This window comes from Scomber scombrus, chromosome 1, assembly GCF_963691925.1.
Source record: "Scomber scombrus chromosome 1, fScoSco1.1, whole genome shotgun sequence".
NCBI classification, from domain to species: domain Eukaryota; kingdom Metazoa; phylum Chordata; class Actinopteri; order Scombriformes; family Scombridae; genus Scomber; species Scomber scombrus.
Window position 1 is genome coordinate 24,170,549 of NC_084970.1, and position 20,408 is coordinate 24,190,956.

The window sequence follows — 20,408 nt, forward strand, 5'->3', positions numbered from 1 at the left end:
TTTCTCTTAAATAGCCCAATTTTTTGTGTAGATCAGTAGGCAAACAAAACGAACAAGTGTTAAGACCAGTTAATCGCAATGGCATGCTAATTCAGTATATTGGGCATGCTGAGCTAATGCAGCAGTAACAACCACAGGGTGTGAACGCTGTCGGGATCTCTAAACTCTGCATTACATTGTGCTGACAAAGATCAGGGGAAACAATTGTACACTTTGTAGTGTCAGTGCCGCATTTTTGAATAAAATCACTTTGACTGGTGAAGGATGACACACTGCAGGCTAGGCCACCTGAAAACTTGGAACACATCCTACTGTATATATGATCAAGGATAGGAACAACATGGAAATCTAAAGGGGCTCACACAACACATAAAAAGACGTAACGACAAACTATAAAGGACACTCAAGACATGTACAGTAGAGTATGGTAGGTCTGCCAAATCAATTCATGCTCATTCATTGCTCTATATGAAGTTTTTGTCAATATAGAAACATTGCTGTGGGCGTACTTTCACCATTATTATGAATCAAGACTTTGAACTTTGACAGCTTCAAATGGTGACATGAACTCAAACATATTGTTTTGAGAGAAGTAGAGCAAGTAAGATTGTTGTTGTGCCCTAATTCAATTCTGTTCTGTGTGTTAGAGGAGCAACCACACCACATTTTTTTATGATTTGGACTGTTAAGATTACTTACTGCTGTGTTATTTTAGGCAGGCATACTAAGGAGGGAATACTGTCAAGGCTTTGTCTATACTGTATTCTAATTAAGAAACAAACTGTTTATTGTAAATTCAATTTAAAACTATGCTGTAGAATCTACATTTTGCCAGCCTACATAAATCTTAAATTGATTAATAATAAGTTTCACATAACAGGATGGTGTGAGATGTGTTGTCTCAGTATTCCTAGTGTGATAGAGGGCAATGAATCTGTCTGTCCACAGGTAATTCTGTCTGTCAAAAGAGATGGAAATCTGACAGAGACTGATGTGTAATAAGCCCGGCTCACTCAACAGAGACCTGTCAGTGAAAATAAATTAGGATTAATGTGCGTCGATAGAGACAACAGATCAATGTGGCCACCTTCTAACTCCTCTGCGTTTAAAGGCAGCCTCATCACTTCACTTATCATTATACCCGTTCGTTTCCCCACCTGCTTTAATTCCTCACAGTTAATTTTGGGGTAGTTTTCTGTCCTGTGTAGTTACACTTTTATGTGCTCCTCTTTAACTTCACGCTCTACTCTTTCTGAGGCTGTGCCCAATCTATACAGTTCCCTAAAGATGGCTGTACTCTTCACATTAGTTCATCTTTCCAACAGTTTCAAGCCTTACTAAATTAGCAATGTGCACATTGTGAATCACAGACAATGCGTTAAGCATTTTCTTCATGGATGTGGTTGTTTATGATGCTCCACTCTCTCACACGACTGAACAAAAATGTAGCTTAAAAGGAGGACCAATTCACTCTGTGTCAGTGTGCCTACTTCTGCTGAAAACAAATAAAGAGGAGTAGTGGTGGACATGCTTGGGAGATGAGCACATTGTGATTTGTCTGGTCTGCAGTAAGATGTGATGGTAAAATTACAATGATGATGTTAATAGCTCCAGTCTCTCCGCCGTGTTTCCTTGCTATCTCCTCTAGACTGTTGCTGCTTACTCTTCTGAGAACTAGTCTTTACAATCTCACATTAAAACAGTGCTCTATGATTTTATGCCCCCAAAATGGACTTTGTTAGAACATTTCTGACTGAGAAGCATGACAGATTTCAGGTTGCGCTCACTTAAATGTGTAATAAGCATGAATGACAGTCTTTCACACAGATTTCACAGATTGCAAAAATTGGGCTAGCACAACCAAACCTGAATTTGTGAAGTGTGTATCTCTCTATGCAACATTGTTTACTGTAATTCTCGTTCACAAATATGACTGAAATTCTGAGAAGTTATTTGACTTATTTGTTGTGAGCAGTGCCGAGAGTTTAGATTTAGGTTTCTAGTTTCTACTCAGAAGTGGAGGACATTTCTGATTTGACTTGACAACATTTTAAAATGGCTGTAACTGGGTGTACTTTGACCTTTTATTATTACAAATCAAGACTTTCAAAGCTCTAGAACCAGACTGCTGTTGTCCTCTAAGTTTTTTTTAAATTCTGCAACAATTGTATCTTGTATCTGCAACCACACAAACACATTCTATCACACACTGTTGTTTTGGTGGACATACGGCAGTAAGGAGAAAATATGCTGTCAAGATTTTGTTCATGCAGTGTTCCTGTTAAGAAACAAACTATTCAGTTTGAACTGACCTGAACAAACCTGCAATCATTCCAACATTTTGCCACGCTTTTTTAATCTTCATTTCACACACATTTTATGTATTTATTGCAAGCAGCACTGATAGTTTAGGTTTGTGTCGTTTATACTTGATTTCAGAAGTAAAGGACAGTACTGATTTAATGTTCCCAAATAAATTTAATGACAAACAATAAACCAGGCAACCAGGGGAGATGTGCTGGTGGGTCTTATGGGCCACCAGAGTTTAGCATTGTCACTAACAATACATTTCATCATTCATTTTTCCTCTGCATCTTATGTAAATGTATACTATTTGAAGAAAAGAGGTGATTAACATACTGCTGCATGTACACACTAACAGTGCAATTGGTGTGTTGTGATGCTGTACACAGACTGAAGCACTCTCAGTGTGCTGTCCTGGAGACAGTCTGATTAATAATCACTTGGCTCTGTCATGCAGCAGTGAGTTAAAATTTCCCTTTAAAATCGTCAGCGGACATAATCTAATCATCCCTGGTGCCATTATTAATAGCCTGTGCCCTCACAGAAAATCTGACCACCAAAACCTGCAGGTACTGCATGTCCATGAGGTAAACAAGGAGGTGTCTTCAATCACAGGCAGTTCATTCACTGGATCCCTGCAACCCTTTCTAAATCATCCCAGTCTATACCTGCTGCTTGCACACAATCTTAACACCGCATCATCTTTAGTTTCTGTGTAAATGAGAGTAAATTCCCATTTTGAATTACTGTATATTTGGACCCAAACTGGTGGTCTATGAAACCTGGCTGTTTTACCAACTGAGCAGCTTGTCAGCAGGCGCTGCCAGAAATCTGCAGCATGTAGTGGTATCTGCCTCAGCTTCAGTCTCACAGCTCTTCATTGGGCTGTTTAGTCCACTGCTGTTTCCCATGACATAGTGTGGTTAGCACATCAGCCTAAAGGTAGAGGGTGTTCACCTTGCTTAAACACAGCAGAGCCTTGTGAGCTTAACTCATCTACGTGGGTAGGCAGGCAAGCTGAAATAAACCACAGTGTGTCCAAGGCAATCCTATTTAGCGCATTATTCAAAGCACTGAATCACAAAATGCAGGGCCATTGTGTCTGAAGTAAGCTAACCCAATTGCTATGAGCATAACAAGGAACTGACCATTTTGTGTTGCTTCCCTTTGGAGATATTCCTACTTTTTTAAATACTTCTTAGCCACGCTTTATATAATTTAAATCCCCCTTTGCGGAGGGGAAGACTGGTTCAGTCATTGGTGTCCATGTGACCTAGAAACTGGAGGAATTTATTTGTGATCCTACAGTCTAACGTTGCATATTTATTAAGGTTAGATAATGCTGTATGCTCCATTTATCTGATGTTGCTGCCTTTCTCTGTAAAGTTTGTGCCAAGATGACCAAAGCTTACTTTGTATATTGCATGGATTGCATGTCAATCCAGATGCTAAAAAATTGTGCGGGTGCAATCAGTCTCACTTTTGTGTATTTTGATTACGAGTTTAAGTTGAAGGTGACAAGGATTTGTTTCTCATGCAGTGTCACTCTGTGATTATTTGGCTGGACACTAGAGTAAAGAAATCCAAATAACACATTATTCTCAATTCTAGTGCCTTTATGCTGATAAATAGCACAAGGTCAATCAAAACTGATTCCATCCCCAATGTAAATGATCTATTCATTTCCATAGCTGCTTATTACTGTACTGATGAAGGGGTTTGACACTGTTCCAATATACACATTTCGCTAGTCTTCATGGCCAACACATTGATTAACACATTCAATAAAACATTGACACCAACATGCAAAGTATTTAAACTCATTTTTTCCATAAAATGTAGATGAGAATGTTAAAAACAGAATTTTTTTTTTATCATTCCTGGGTTTTGGGTACAATATTGGTGCGTAATAATGGGAAAATTACACTGTCATATGCTTTACACTGCTGAATAATTATGTTGATTATATTTTTTCATCTGTGAGTCCAGATGTTAATGCATGTGCACTCATTAATGTGATGCCTTGCTGTATTTATGAAAACTGTGACCAACTTAGTTTTCAAGTTGCTTCAGTAACTTCACCTCACAGCGAGGCATCTGTTTCTAAAGCCTTTCCCCCCAAATGGTAAGTTTACCCTTGGGATGGGACATGAAAGCAGCTGTGTATGAAACTTCCATCTGTGCTTACATTAGTCACGTCACAGTTTGTTTAGCATGAATGTGCTTTGCTAAAACTGCTCAGTATCCCTATCATTGCAGGTCCAATTTTACTGCAATATATTAACATGAGTTTGGTTTTGTCCATTAGGAAAATTTCTAAGGCAAAATCATATATTATTAGGGTTTAGCTAATATCTTCCATGCAGATATAATGAAATGTAATAAATGTTATGTTTTCTTCTCATGATTTGCGGGTATTGCAGGTACGGTACTCACTCACCTGGAGTGTGGGCTTATACAATACGAAAAGTCATAGCTGTCAATTTCTATAGCACCATTAAAGAGATAGCTGAAATTACACATCTTCTAAGCCAAGATCTCAGTAGTGGGGGCTATCCTGTTAAAGTTTTAGAAATAGGCCTTAATGCTCAGGTTAATGTATAAGTCTGTTAGTAATTCATCAGAACAAGAGTGTTGTTTCTGAAGTGCTAGAAATAACGCCACATATTTCATTGGCCTGTAGTTCATCTTGGGACTTCATTGAGTCGTTATCACGACACTGACCCTTATGTTCCATCTTTGATTTTCTGCCTGAATAATAAATCATTTTCAGATTTGTCCCTCAGCAGCAACGTCTACCAATCTGTGTTCAGACTTCTAAAGGGCCAGGTGCTTGGATGGGTTCAGGTGCATCCCCCATCTTTTGGTTTTCATTTACTTTATAGTTTTTCATCAAAATGGCAAAATAAATAACATTCAGATTTATTCCGACCTATTCCTATTTGCTAATTTTTGAGCAAGAATAAAAAATACCATAGAACATGAATGCAAATATATATTAAACAAATATGCATATCTGATATCAGTGTGTAGGAAGAATTACAATATTTGCATGATGAATTAAGACAAGATTCACAGACGCAGTTGTAAAAGGGCTCTTTTCCCTTCAAAAGGTCGACCAGGCATTGGGTGGCTTCTTGAAGTGGACTCATATGAGGATGTCTTCCATATAGGCTGCTGGCTTGTTTCCTGTCTCTCTGGTCACATCGTAGAAGGTTTTTTGTTTATAATCTATTTATGTGCTTAGTCCTGTTTTTTTCCACGCTGCATCAAACGCAGTCCAGCACCACAAATGCAAATTTTATATGAACTATCCCCTGTCCTGGATTTGAACAATACACAAGTTCTCTTCATTGCTTTGTAAAAAGCAGTAAGAGCAAAACTCTGTACAAATGCTGCTAGTGCAGCAATCTGAATATATTTCTCTAAATTTCTAATTTGTGTATTTACAGTGAAAACAACCACCTAAAGTTTGTGATGAATAAGGAGGAAACATGCTGTTAAGGTTTAGTTCATTTGTGGGTTCTTCAGTTTTTTCATGTCTGTGATCCTATAGACAGATAATACAGTAATGCTGTGTAATATGAGCATATCCTTTTATGAGCACATTGCAAATATAATTTGACAGGGATAACAAGAGCACACAAACATACACACACATAGTGAAGTGCTATGAAAACCATGAAGGTTATTGGGCAGTTGTCATGGGGACGGGTTGTGAATGGCATACTAATGATACTATGTGATGTTGGAGTTAATGGATTTGTGGCACATATTATGGTTTCAGAACTGCTGCTAATTCAGTAATTAGCTTTAGACATCATCAACCAGTTCACCTGTTTCCTAAATCACCTGTTTTTGTTATGCAGATACCCACTGCCTGTCTGACCTCACAACCTATAATACATGTCTCTATGTTACATTTAATGATGACAAATTTGCATCTAAATCTCTGGTATGGTGTCTTTTTATGCTAAATTGCTTTGGGTGGATGTGGCATGAAGGTTCTGTTGACAGCTAAAGAAGATACCCCTCTTATGTATTGATTTTAAATGTCTATTGTTGTTATTTAAACCACAGGCCTCTGGGTTTTAAAATCAACATGAGCTTGAACACACTTTGAGATCTGGCAGGGCCTGTCGAGCTTTTCAACTGACTAGACTGTAGATCATCATGCATTGGGGTCTATCTACAGTCTGGCCCATACACTGGAGTGAGGGTAGACACACTTCACAATATCCTCTTTTAAACCAAGGTTTTATATCACTCTCTTTCTTTCTGTTGTTTTTATTTGTATTTGTTTAAAAAATGGTCTTGTTTTGATTTGTGGTCTTCCCAATGTATGAGTCATTTGAAAGGGCTGACATTGCTGGTGTAGCATGCTTTGGTTACGATCAAAGCTTTCTTCTCATACATAGTGAGCCATAGTGACTCACATCATTTTAGTGAAATCGATTAAGATAGGCTTTGTTAATGGCCCATGTGTGTTTTTGGGCAAAGAAACACTGTCGATAAAAGAGACGTAAGCAGAGGCCAATCACAGTTGTTAATCCTTGCTTCAGCGAGCTATGGCTCCACACTCCCACTCTGTTTACACCTCCAACAGTGACAGCCAAGCAGTTTCAAGACAGACAGAAAGCATACACACATTCATGAGCATTCATTAAAAAAGGATTTGGATGTGTCAATACAACAAGCGACACCTAAACCTAAAATAATTTTAATAAGAGACTGGACTGAGGTCTTGCTGTCTGGCCTTGCTGTCTCTACAATGCATCTAGTAAAGATCGATCACAGCTACCGATAGTCTGGGGCAGCTGGGGGCTGGACTCAGTGAACTGTTTGGCTGCTGAAATGAAAGCAGGTAGATATGACCAGTGAAAGTCCTAATTAAAATTACTGGACCTACATTAACATGCATTGCTGGAGGGTGCCCTACATGCTCTGATAGATCAACAAGCACTTGACCAAGACTCAGCAAACCCAGGAGGAGGCAGGCTGGAATAAAGTTTTGTTTGACTAAAATATTTCATTCAGGGAGTACACAATCGAAAGAGGGGAATAGATTAGAATTGTAAAGCAGTACTTATAGGGTGTTTTGTTTTGTATTGTGGCTATTGGAATTGTAGATTTTGAGAAAACTGTGGTTTTATGGCCCTGTTTGGTATTTGCATTGGGTTAGTATATGTTGGACTTAACTGTTTGTTCTTAATATAGAGGTAGGGTGCACATTGAATAAGCATTTTTACTGTAAAGTGTTGTCAATCTAAACACCCAGAGCATATCAGCCCATTATTTTGTAAAATTGTCAATTCGCCCACATTTTTCTGCAGAAGTCATTATGGAAAGTATCTTCACCAGGAAATTGTTAACAATGAAAACTGTCAGCAAGTATCCAGAACATTAAAGCCAAAAAAGAGAGAGAGAAGCAAAAGTAGTGAATGGAGGAAGCCCTTGTGTCATAATTAATAATAAAATGTGCTACTTAATCACCTTGTCCTCTTATAAACTTGCTAGCTATGAATGCATTGACACCTCATAAAACTGGAATCAGTAACATCACTAAACATAAGTTGCAGTCCTGTGAAAAATGTCAGTTCAAACATCACCTCATTGACTTATCATCACTGTAGAGAGTGACAGTGTAGGGAAACTCTCAAGCATACATAGCATCTTTAATCTGAAATGTGTCCAATTTAGAAAAAAAAGTTTTTTATTGGTCTTTTCAACCAATAAACTTGTATTTGCTATTGTTAGCCATTTAGAGTTTTCTTTAACGCACTGCAGCAGTGCACACTGGGTTACCTGTGAGATGGGAAGAAACACAAGGTTCAGCTGTAACGAATCCTGCGGCTGCAGCAGTGACTGTTCTAGCTGGAGTCAGACTTACTGCCCTGGGCACTCATGTAAAGACTCGTGGTTAGATTTTTGTCTTCACATTTTACCCTCAGTACAGTGTGTGCTTATGTGTGCCTGTGTGTATGTTTGCATTTATTTATGAACAAGTGTTTGTTTACTGCTGTGGTTGCATAGCAGAACGCTGTTGTTGATACTGAACTCTTGACTCTGTTTATGTGGACTGTACATTATGTTACAGAGATGGAATACATTGCATTATATTCTCATATGCATACATTCTCAAATTAATCTTAAATGGATGTATTTACTTATATGTTTATCTATAAGTTCAGTTCACCTGAAATCTTCCTATTGGCCCACTTTTTAGTGTCAGAGAGGACCATATCAATATCAAATTACTATGGTTAAATTTAAAGTAAAAAATAAAATAACAAAGCATGTTCTGATCTGATCCATAGTTTGTTGTCAGTACCAGGGTGCTGCAGCTTGCGGGCCATTGTAAATCAGAGTCACACCAGTATGTGTTAAACCTAACCAGCTTTGGTGTCTCCATGACAGGATTACCACATCAAATGTGAGGGCAGTCTCCTGCAGTGGCATCCTGTTGGTACAAGCCCTTTCATGTCCTGTTAAGACCCGAGGCTTCACTGTTCACTCGTCAAAATCCCCAGTTTAAGTAGGACATGATGAGGGTAGTGTGTGTGTAGATGACCACAAGTGTGTCCACTCATAAATATGTGTGTTTGTGCTCAGGATTGTCTTTCTTTTTAAAAATATACTTCCTTCGGCTATTACTGGTGACACATGCACTTAATATATGACTAACTAACTGGAGGGTTGTTCCATGGTTCTCTGAATCATAATTGTACAAAGCCCAATAATATAAACTGGACCTGAGTACATGCTAATTGTATGAATTAGTTGTGGGCTATCATTGATTAGTGGCACGGTGGTGAAGTGGTTAGCAGCTGTGCCTCAAGGAAAGAGGGTTCTGGGTTCAAACCCACCAGTCGATTACAGTGTTGGGCACGTTACTTTGAAAAAGTAATTAATTATAGTTACTCATCACTTCTCCAAAAAAGTAACTGAGTTAGTAACTGAGTTACATCAATGTCAAAGTAATTAATTACCAGGAAAAGTATTTATAACGCCGTTATTCCCATCACTGGTCGATTAGAGCCATTCTGTGTGAAGCTTACATGTTCTCACCATGCCTGTGTGGGTTCTCTCCGGCTACTCTGGCTGCCTCCCGCAGACCAAAAATATGCAGTTTAGGTTAACTGGTAACCTAAATTACCCATAGGTGTGAATTGTTGACTGTCTCTATATATGTTAGCCCTGTGATTGACTGGCGACCACCCCATGTCAGCTGAGATTGCCTCCAGTTCCCTCACGACCCTCTAGAGAATAAGTGGGGAAGACAAAAAACAAAGAATATAGCATTAGCATAGCATTTCAGTACATTTGGAACAACATGGAAAAAGGTTAGGTTAAAAAAATATCTTTTGATGGAGCAGCTTCCATCAGGTATATGTAAGTAAGAATTGACAGAAACATGTCCAAATACAAGAAAACTGAGAATGCGGCGGACACAAAGACACATCCCATGACACTGATCTCATGTTGTTACCCATGAACCTTTAATTAACTAACATATACATAAATCACAACTATTGCAACCAGGGTAATGTGTAGTTTTGATTATTTTAGGCAAAATCGCCTCATTTTATTTGTAGTCTAGTTTGGTTTTTTTGTTTCGATATCACATACATTGTCTCAACAGTCTTTCCAGGCCTGTAACTGCAATGATTTCCCAACTCAGCCTAAACTGTCTATGAAAAACAGGAAACAAAAAACTTTGAGATTTGATGAACATTTTTGAAAAATGTCTGGGTTGACAATAGGCGTTGTAGGTGGAAAGTGGCAATTGCAGAAACAGGAAGAGAAAGTTGGTGAAAATACAAAAGCAATGGGATTATAATTCTACAATAGGATTAGCAGATCCCATGCTAATGTTGTATATCCAGCATAAGAAGTCCAAGAATGGGTAGAGAGAAATTAATCCAGTGACATATGTAAGTCAAATGAGATATGACTGTTTACAGTTTGTCACACATTCCAGTCCGGGGTGTCAGGTGGGTGGAGTAGAGATTAGGTAAAGGACTAACTAAAGCATAACTGCAAGGTTAAACACTCAATTGTCTACATTTTCTTAAATAAATTATTTTAATCTTAGTGAAGGTTATTTTTCAGAACATCAGCTGACAAGTGCCATTAAATATTAAGCATACTGTGAGTTAGTTATATAAGTTGTCAAAATGTAGTCCCCCCATGAATAGCAGAGCTAATTTATACTGTATGAGATGTACTCCATTCAATGAGAGCTTAATTAAATGAACTATGGGCTACTGTGTAGCCTGTAGCCAAAGCCAAGATAAAGAGACGCTGCTGCTCTGTTTCAGTTATCTTTCCACTGGACCTAAACAGCAAAGCAGTTAGTTTGACATATTGAACTAACTGTTAACCACAAGGCATGCAGCCTCCAACAGACATAGCACAGCCATGATTGACTGCTGACAGTTCAGCCCCTTCAGACTTCAGGTAAGGCAAGGCAAGGCAAGTTTATTTGTATAACACCTTTCAACAAAAAGGCATTAAAACAAGATGTAAAAGAAACACAATACAATGTATAGAAAGACACATTTAAATGTTTAAATATCAAATTTAAATATAATAAAATATAAAAATACAAAAATAAGCTCAAATAAAACGAGAAAGATAAAACAGGAGAATGAATAAATAATATAAATATATAAATAAATAGGTGTCAACTATTGTTCTGGACCCAAATACTACTACCAGTAAAGTTATGTAAATTTAATGGTTATGTATTTCTTTTTCAGAGAACGTAATAGGTCTTGCAAGCTTTGGATTTATCCACATGCATGTGGTGTACAGTATATGTTGCCCTAGCCTAAGAATGATGAGCCATCATTTAAAATGTTGTGTTTCCACTGTATTTCCACTGCAGGAGCTTTCCCAGTGGACCTAGAACTGTTTGAGGAACTCAGGAGATACACTTATATTTTGACCAGAGGAACCTGGATCTAACAAGGAGCCTTGTTCTTGTGAACTTTCAATAAATCAAACTTTATTTGTACAGCACTTTTCATACATCGCAATGTAACAAAGTGCTTTACATAGTCAGAACAAACAAAAACAAAAAATAGGAACTCATTAAAAATAGGAACTCAGGAAACGCTATCATAACTCTCAAGAATCTGCAATGAAGAAACACCAGAGGTAGGATAAAAATGTAAAAAAAATAAATACATTTTAAAAATAAATAGCTAATAAAAAATTCATAAAATATTAAGAATATATAAATGGAAAGAATAAAATAAAGCCACTATAAATGAGTAAAACCGGAGATGTTAGGAGTAAGACAGTAAAAGTAATGAAGTAAAACTTTATTTTATTCTTTCCTTTTAACATACATAAAAGGTGGGTTATGAAGAAGAAAACGATAATATAGAATTAACAGAATAGTCCAAGTAGTAAAACAGGCTTACATAGAAAAATTAAAGACATATTCATTGCTTTTCAAGTGACAAGGGAGCTGAATATGTTTGCAATGCATCTGATAAGTAGATATTCCAAATTTGATGAATATGGATCATAAAACAGGAGCTAAAGTGAAGCCATGTACAATGCACAGTGTTACCTCTGGAGTCTGACTTGTGATTTTCAGCACATTGTGCCCGATCTGCTAATAGGTTGCACATGTAAAAATATGTGCATAACAGTTTCCACTGTTGAAAAATGCATGACACCTGATCTGCTAACACTGTTGTTGGCGAATTATGGAAATGATAAGATATTAAAATTAGCTCTCGTAATCAGGGGAACCATCCTTCACTTAAGAAGGAAAAGATTTTACTTAATTGGCTGTTTGTTTGATTAGCCAATTAATAAATCAATAAATCGTAATAAATCATCAAGAAATTTCGGAATCAGTCAAATATCTAAAGTTCATGGCTCTACGGTTCAATAGATCCACTGTATCACTTCAAAGAATAGACATACACAATTGATTGAGTTTTATGGATTTTTTTAACTACACACTACTTATAAATGATTTATAAATAAATGTAATGATGAGTTTGCAATACAATATGAATTCAACAGATGGTTACTCGATATAGCGACATGAATGAAAGATGATGGTGAATGATGAATTTAAATGAACGATATGTAATTATGTGGAAACTAAGAAAACGTGAAAGAGAAAGTATAATGACAGTTCTTCAAATACCCATTTATCTGTGATCGCTGTAATAACTGTTACAATGGAGGTTTCTTTGGGTAATTGATACTGATATAAGTAATTGGTATTGTTTAAACCATACTATTTACTAAGACATTCTTGTTTAAGCTTTTAACACTAATTTTCTCACTTTCATGCTCTGTGTGGTTTCAGGAGACACAGAGGGGAAAGTTAGGAATGTTCAGTGTCTTTTAATTTATGACAGCGGTCTGTGTGACTCTAATCTGACGGTAGAAAGGGTTAGTGAAGTCTCTCCGATAAATTATGACGTCCAAAGGAAGCACCAAAATCTGTCTTTCGTTACTTTTATGTAGTTCTTGTGACTTTTGGTTGCTCCATGGAATGTTAATTGATCTTTGTTTGTCCAAGAGAGAGACCAAGTCAGTCTCTATATCAAACCTGGTCCAATTTACTCATCCCAGGGTCAAAGGTGACTCTGACCAGATGATGTTCTGAGCCGTACCAATGCTGTGTCCGCTTCACTGTATAAGTGATTACATTAATTAATCCCCATACTGTTGAAATATGCAACAATCTGGGAAAGTGTACAATATACAGAATAATGTTTAAATGTATTTATGTGAGAGACTTACACAATGTCTACACAGGATGCACAGTGAAAGCAGCATGTTAGCAGCACCGTGTCTACACAGGATGTGTTCGGGCACAGTATAGAGTGTAGGTCACCTGGCAACACTCTGAGTTCAACATACAGTCACTGTAGTGACTTGCGTAAAATGGAAGAAATTAGACTCAAAGTGTAAAGATATAATTTGCTTCATTGTTACATGTATGAAGCCAAACGTAAGCTGATAAGAGGTAAGTACGGACAGGAGGCAAGTGGTACTCAAATACAAGTTCCACTGCATCAAAGGTCCAGTAAGCATTGATGATATTTCAGTACAAGAACTGTGTATATGTACAGCAGTTCTGTATTAATCATAGATGTGACAACTTCACTTTGAAGTACTTAAAACTGGAGCATAAAAAGGTGCAATGGCCAAGTAGAGACACTGATGTAAGTGTTCATTAGTGAGTTCTTCATTTCATTCATTGTTGAAAATGTTTGATCATGACTTCAACTGGTTTATTTTTATGAAACCAGTTTGGTGGCATTTTCATTACTGCAACTGTTTCATTGCTTCCCATGGCAAAATGAAAAAAACGCTCTGTGTGTAGATGAGCTATAAATCTGATAGTGAGAAGGAGAACACAGCTGCGGCAAAATCTGCTTTAAAATTCTGCCACAGTGTGAACTCTTCTCTAACTTGCTATTATAGACAACTATTGCAGTAATTATTGATGTGTACTTACGTTATATCACTTATCTTGATTTAAGCATTGAATTATTTCTTGACTTTGGAAATAGTAGTAACAGAACAATCCTAATTCAAGGTCAATTTAACTGCTTTTTTCTGAGATTCAGATGTGTCGCCTGGAGCCGCTAACCTCAAGCATTGATGATGAGGTCTGGTACAGTAAATGCACTTCTTTCCAGTTTCACAGCCTCAACTGATATTGCCTCCAGTAACATCACTTGAGGCAGTTTATCAGATATTCATACAAAGTTCTTACACAACTTTTTTTTCTCGCATATGCTCTCACGTATTCACATACAGTATGTAATCCCAATGACCTGTAAACAGACTTTGATGTGTAAAATTGGTCGTCCATGAAAAGCAGCTTTGACTGTGTGGACTTCAGCCAGTGCAGGTAACTTATTAAAATACCAGTTATTATTAATATCATATGTATGTATGTATGATTTGCCAACTTGGCTAAAAACAACTAAGATTAAAAATAAAAGCATTGGGCTCTGCATTAAACGAGGTGTTGTTTTTGAAATATAGGAGAATAAATTGTATGCGACAGATTTTTTGCACTCTGCTTTTCAGAGCCTTGAAGAATTCAGCAGCTGAAATTGGTTCAAGTCCAAAACAATTTAGAGAAAAAACTGCGACACTGTTGAAAGCAATAGAATTTCCAAGAGAAGGTCGTGACCTATCAACAGTGTCTCTCTTGCCAAAACACACAAACACACAGACACACACTCACAATCGATACATCACCTGTCTAATCACAGCTAGGGCTCAGATTGTGGCTTTGGTTATTTTTGTGGATGCAGGCTATAAGATCACTTGTGTTTCTCTTCACACTTGGGCATTTTTGGTATAACTGTACTAATCTTACAAACAAAGTCATCAACTCAGGAGAAAGCAAAAACATAATGTAACCAAGAATCTGTACATCTGGAATATTTTGTGTACATTACCCTTCAGAAGCCAGACAGTGCTCGTTTTTCTGTAGTGTTATCCAAAAGAAAATCAGATGGCATGGGTTTTGTCCATGGTAGAAATACTTCTGGCTTAGATTTAGATTTACAGCAAACATGATTTATCATGATCAGTGGTGGGAAGCCTTTAAAGGGTCCTGTCCTCATATATAGTGTTTGAAAAGTTAAACCCTTTATATGCAATTGCATTATCCTTATACATTTTCAAAGATTTTGGTGAATACACTTATTCATGTCCTTTCTTTTTCTTTTAGGTTTAGATGAGTAGATTGATTCCACTCTCACGTTGGTAAATATGAAACTTGAGCTAGGAGGTGGTTATCGTAGCTAAAGACTGGAGGCAGGGGGAGACCACGAGCCTGGCTCTGTCCAAAGCTCAAGAAATCTGCCAGCACCTTTAAAGCTAAATAATTAATTAAACAAATTAATACATTATATCTTGTTCATTTAAGCGATGCAAAAGTGTAAAAATGAGAGAATGTGGTTTTAATTTTATTTTTTCTAACTTTGCGGGAAAAACAAATAAGCATATTCCCAAAAGACAAGCCATTTAAGTCTGTAAAAGAAGTAAAGAAAGTATGCACGCTGTAGCTCCCAATGCAGATATAGATATCAAGAGTGATGTTTCAAGCCTCTTGCTCTTCTTCAGAGCTGTTTAATTTTGACATTTTGGGAAATACACTCTTTTGTTACAGAATCATGCCTTGTTAAGTGAGTTGGTTTTCATTCTAAACAAAGTGAAGACGTATACCAGTATGAAAATATTACATCTGTATCCAACATATTTATACATTTATACCACATACTTATGATTTAAATAACAGTATATACCTTGGTAAATATCTTACCGGTACTAGTTGTTATTCAGATAAGTTATGCGGTAAGCTTTTGCTCTCTGTCATCATGATTGTTACCAACTACATCAAAATGACAAAAGCAACACAATGTACTTCTGTTCATGATAAATCTCCATGTTTTTTTCTCCTGTTTGCTGGTCACCCGCTCAACCGTCTTGCTGAGCCCAGATGGAATCAGTCGGGGGTGACCGCTCATGCCAAATATCAAATCCGAAACCCCAAGTCTGTCTTGTATGAATCAGAGATGAACACAATATGGATGCAAGTGGACAAGATGCGAAATGTTAAGAAAAAGAACTCCGGGCAGTCGAACAGCACCTCTCTCCCGATGGAATAAATAAAAGAGATGGTGCAACTACACAATTTTGCTCCCAACTGAATGTTTAGAATGTAAAGAATGTGTGTCCCACTCTATACGAAGATACATTTATTGTGTTCCTTTTTAAATGTTAGTTTCATTATTAGCACATGGACCCCTGACTTTTTTCATGTTTTATTTAATTTATGGTTTCATCTATTTCTTAATTACATCAAATACATTACTATTAATGGGAACTAATGGGAATAATAGTTTTTTGAAGAAAAAAAATGTGTTAGTGGAATAATTTGTGAAATAGTGTTTGACTTAATATTCAGTATGGGAGCTGCATAAGTTGTGTGCATTTGTATTATTATTAAGCATGACAACTTGGCAGTCTATTCACTTCTCACCCTCAAGCCTTTAAAATACTGAATACTAAAGTACTAAATCTTCTGTCCCCTGTTTTGGCCTGTGGCAGGTGATTGAGATCAAAGAGAAGCTGAAGGAGTCCAAGAGGTTCTGGTCCAACCTGCCAGATGACATCTGTGCCAAGGACAAGCTCTCAGAGTCGGATGAGGAACAGTGCTGGAACAGCCACACGAAGGGCAGGTGAGGGCTTCTTTATAACCCCAGAAAAGTCACCCTGCTCTTTGGTTATCTTTTTTTTGCCTGCCAGGGATTAAAATAACCACACTGTGTTCCCAGATTAACACTCTCTCTGCAAGTACAATGGTTAGTGCTTAAATGGAGAATTGCTATAAGCTCTGAGGCTCTAATACCCAGAGGACTGAGGAGTTTCCAGCACCTCTTATCACCACTGCGGTGTGCAGAGTATCACTGAGCCGTACAGTAGATTGGACAGTGAGTTGTTTTCTCTGACAGTGAACCAGAAATGCTGGCAGGGAAAATATATTACCCCATCACTTTGGCCCTCTCCAAGTAACAAAATCACCAGATGGTGCAATAAAAGACATGTTAATTATCTTGTTTGTGCCAGTATCCTTTTTAAGCATCACTCTAAACCTGGTAGGTAAATTGATTGCACAGAGATAATAAAACATTCAGAGACAGGCTGTGTTACAGTGGGAGTTCGTTATGAAATTGGATCATTGGATGCAAAACTAACAGTTAAATAGGACAAAGTAACACATATGCACAAAAAATGTAAAGACGTAAACAAGACTTTAATTAAATGCATTAATTAAATGTTACGCACCGGTTGCCTGTCTCATGCACTGCATTATCTTAATCTCAAATGGTTTTCGAAGTCAAAAAAGACAAAAAAATGAGTGTGCTGTGGGCCTTCGGCATGTTAAGGGCTCACCGTGGGGAGGTGCAACCACTCCCAACACGAAATAGACTATTAAGCTTGATTACACAGTTATGTTTGTCTGATTTAAGCAGCTGTTGACAGAAAAAGTAGATCTTCCTTTTATCTAATTTCAGTTGGTCTAGTTTTGGACTTCTTACACCCACAATCATGATATTCACATTAAAATATGTTTGTACTAAAAATGGAAAAGATAGACACAATGGCTGCACAAAGGGCTGACACTGCAGCCATACTGACAACAACTGGATCGGGTCTGTAACACTGTAATTTGACTTCATTGCTTTTGTGGCAGACAGAGCTCAATGCACACCAATTTAAGAAAACAAATAAGTGTGGTACAACACAAGAAAATTAAGAAAAGATCGTCACTACCATTATACAAAGTTTACAAGGAAACTGAGAAACACATTAAACAATTTCACCACAGATTGACACATTTCTATGCACAACACATTTTATTTATTTGTAGCTCAAAAGGTTTATTTGTTTTAAATGCTGATGTATTGTCAGAGTGGTTAAGATATGATGAATGTGTTTAGACTATGTGCATGTGTTTTCTGAGGCTGCAGTGTATTGAAATCTATACTAGAAGACAATACTAATTTCATTTCTTAGTTTTTTGGATGGTAAACAACAGTGAAATCTAGCAAACATGGAGTCGAAACTCATGTTTTTATTTAAACTACCATTGTATTTTATACGGAAGATAGCAAACCCTATGATATGTCATCAAGCAGCTTTGTATTAAATCTAGAAAATGGTATAGGCCTTTTTTTTCCTTTTTTTTCTAATGTTGCTGTCTTATCCTGTCAAGATATTTCCCTGAAGTGGTGAAGGAGGGTCTAACTAACCAGGTGAACAACCCAGAGGTGGATGTGGATATCACCAGGCCCGACACACTGATTCGACAGCAAATCATGGCTCTGCGTGTCATGACTAACAAGCTGAAGAATGCTTACAATGGGAATGACATATACTTTCAGGACTCCAGTAAGTTCTCCCATCTCTTGAGACAAAATATTCATCATTATTTGGAGTAAAACACTGTGATAAAAGTTTCACTATACATTTCCTTCACTGTGTAGAGTTTATGTTGGCCTTGATTTGGACAATGCCACACACACACACACACACACACACACACACACACACACACACACACACACACACACACACACACACACATGCACACACACACATGCACACAAGAACACCCCCACAGAAATACAAACTGATATTAAAATGAAATCTCAGGTGTCACTCATCATACAACTCCACAGGATGCATCAGGGTTGCACTGACCTAAGACCGACATTATTAGAAGAATAGATAGCTGTAGTTATTGTGACACAAACCATGAAAGACAGTCAGGCTTATGTTTAGTAAGATGCTCTCAAATGTTGCTGTGGATCCCCTTGAGCTGACAAGATGGGAGATTCATACAGCTACAAATAAAATGTGTGGGTGCCTGACTGTTGCCACTAATAACTCAATTTTTGTTGCAGTCCCATTTGTTTTTCTGTAAGGAGTGCTTTCTTGTTTTCATATTTTTTTTCTTACAAATTTGTTTAACCTCAGACACCCATTTTCAATAATGCAAAACCTATTTTTCCATTTTTTAAAGGCCAGATCAAAGCAGCATGTAAAATGTAAAAATCAATCATCATCAATTAATTTCAAAGGAATTGTGGAAATCAGCTGACATGCTTGTGGAGGCCAAGTATACTCCCTCAAATCTTGGGCATTAAGTTCAATGTCCTCATGGTGACCTTTAAAATAAATAAAGTACCTGTGTTGCTCCACAAAAGAGGCATGGTTCTTCACTTCCCTATTGCCACTGACCCAACTAATGGTTTTCCATGGCTGTATTATTATTATACCTTATAATTTATATATATATATACCTTTATAATTTGTGTGGTTTTGTTCCTGCAGGTGATGAAGGCAGTAGCTCTGGCAGCGGCAGTGGCTGCTCTGACGGCTGCACAACAGAGTTTGTTTTTGTTGGAACAGACGCTCCTGTGGTCGGAGCTGACAGAAGCGATGAACGCGCAGCGGCAGCAGGCAAGTCACTCTTCTGCAGACCGTCCCTACTGCTGGTGATGGCTTCCCTAACACTCCCTCTCTGGGCGTTGCAGACTCGATGGAGATAATACCTGAATGTGGCCTGATCACTGACTTTTATACTGTTGCATACAGTATGTTTAACAGCACGTTCTACTGCTGTTCCCTCACTGGACATGTAGAACCTCCTGGAAACCTGTCGAGAATGGCTTACTGTATGGTAGGACTGGAAGTGAGTGCAGTGCTGCATCCTGCTCGTCCCCCAAAGAATGCTCGGTGCCATCACTGAACCAGCTTTCACATCTCTGAAAAAAAAAAAGAATTGTGGTGTTTTCTCATTATTTAAGAGTGGCTTTTGAAAAATATGCTCATGTTTTAGAAAGTGAAAATCATCTGAAGATGGTTCTGTCAAGAGTTTTTCAGAAAATGGGGAATCTATTTTTCTTTTTTCCATTGTATGACAAATTTGTGAAAAACCCTTTTTATCCTATTACTTGTCTCCCCCCCGCAGACAAAATGAGAAAGTCTTACTTGTGTGCATGCAAGGAAATGATGTTAACTGACAAAAAATTGTTTTAGTTTTCTTTTGTTTATGCAGGCTACACAGTTTTGGGTTGATTGGTAGAGGACTGTACAGTGCTAGCAGTTCACCTGGTTTCCCATTTGGTCATATCGGTGTGGCTTCAGGAAGCAGCTTTCCCTCAGCCACCTTTATAGTTGCACATTTGATTATCTCTAATAAAGTGCTAATGTACTGCACTAAGAGAACTACTTTGCACAGCTTTTTGTTGGCTTCATACGTTTATAAAGCTACAGGAAACATCCACCCCACATAGAAATCTATATTTTCAGATAATTTAACTGATTGTATTGTACTGTACCTATCAGTAGTCATGTATTTCACTGGGAGGTACTGTAATGTAATCTTACTGGTTTAGTTAATGGCTAAATTTTTATATATGTATTATTTGTTTTTACAGATTATTTGATCACCTGTAAAATTAAAAAGATATTCTCAACAATGCTAAGCCATTATACTACAATTGTCTGCTACCAATGTTCAGTTACCT

General features: G+C 37.4%; 1 protein-coding gene across 1 annotated transcript in view; it reads left to right on the forward strand.

The window, feature by feature from the left end:
* The window catches only part of gpc6a (glypican 6a), a 152,514-nt gene extending 132,986 nt beyond the window's left edge, over positions 1–19,528 (forward strand). Inside the window, exons 8-10 of the mRNA XM_062415969.1 lie at positions 16,420–16,550; positions 18,089–18,264; positions 19,210–19,528. Of these exons, the coding sequence (XP_062271953.1) occupies positions 16,420–16,550; positions 18,089–18,264; positions 19,210–19,427 (525 nt within the window). The 3' untranslated portion in view covers positions 19,428–19,528. The remainder of the gene's footprint in view (positions 1–16,419; positions 16,551–18,088; positions 18,265–19,209) is intronic.
* Positions 19,529–20,408: the final 880 nt, after the last annotated feature.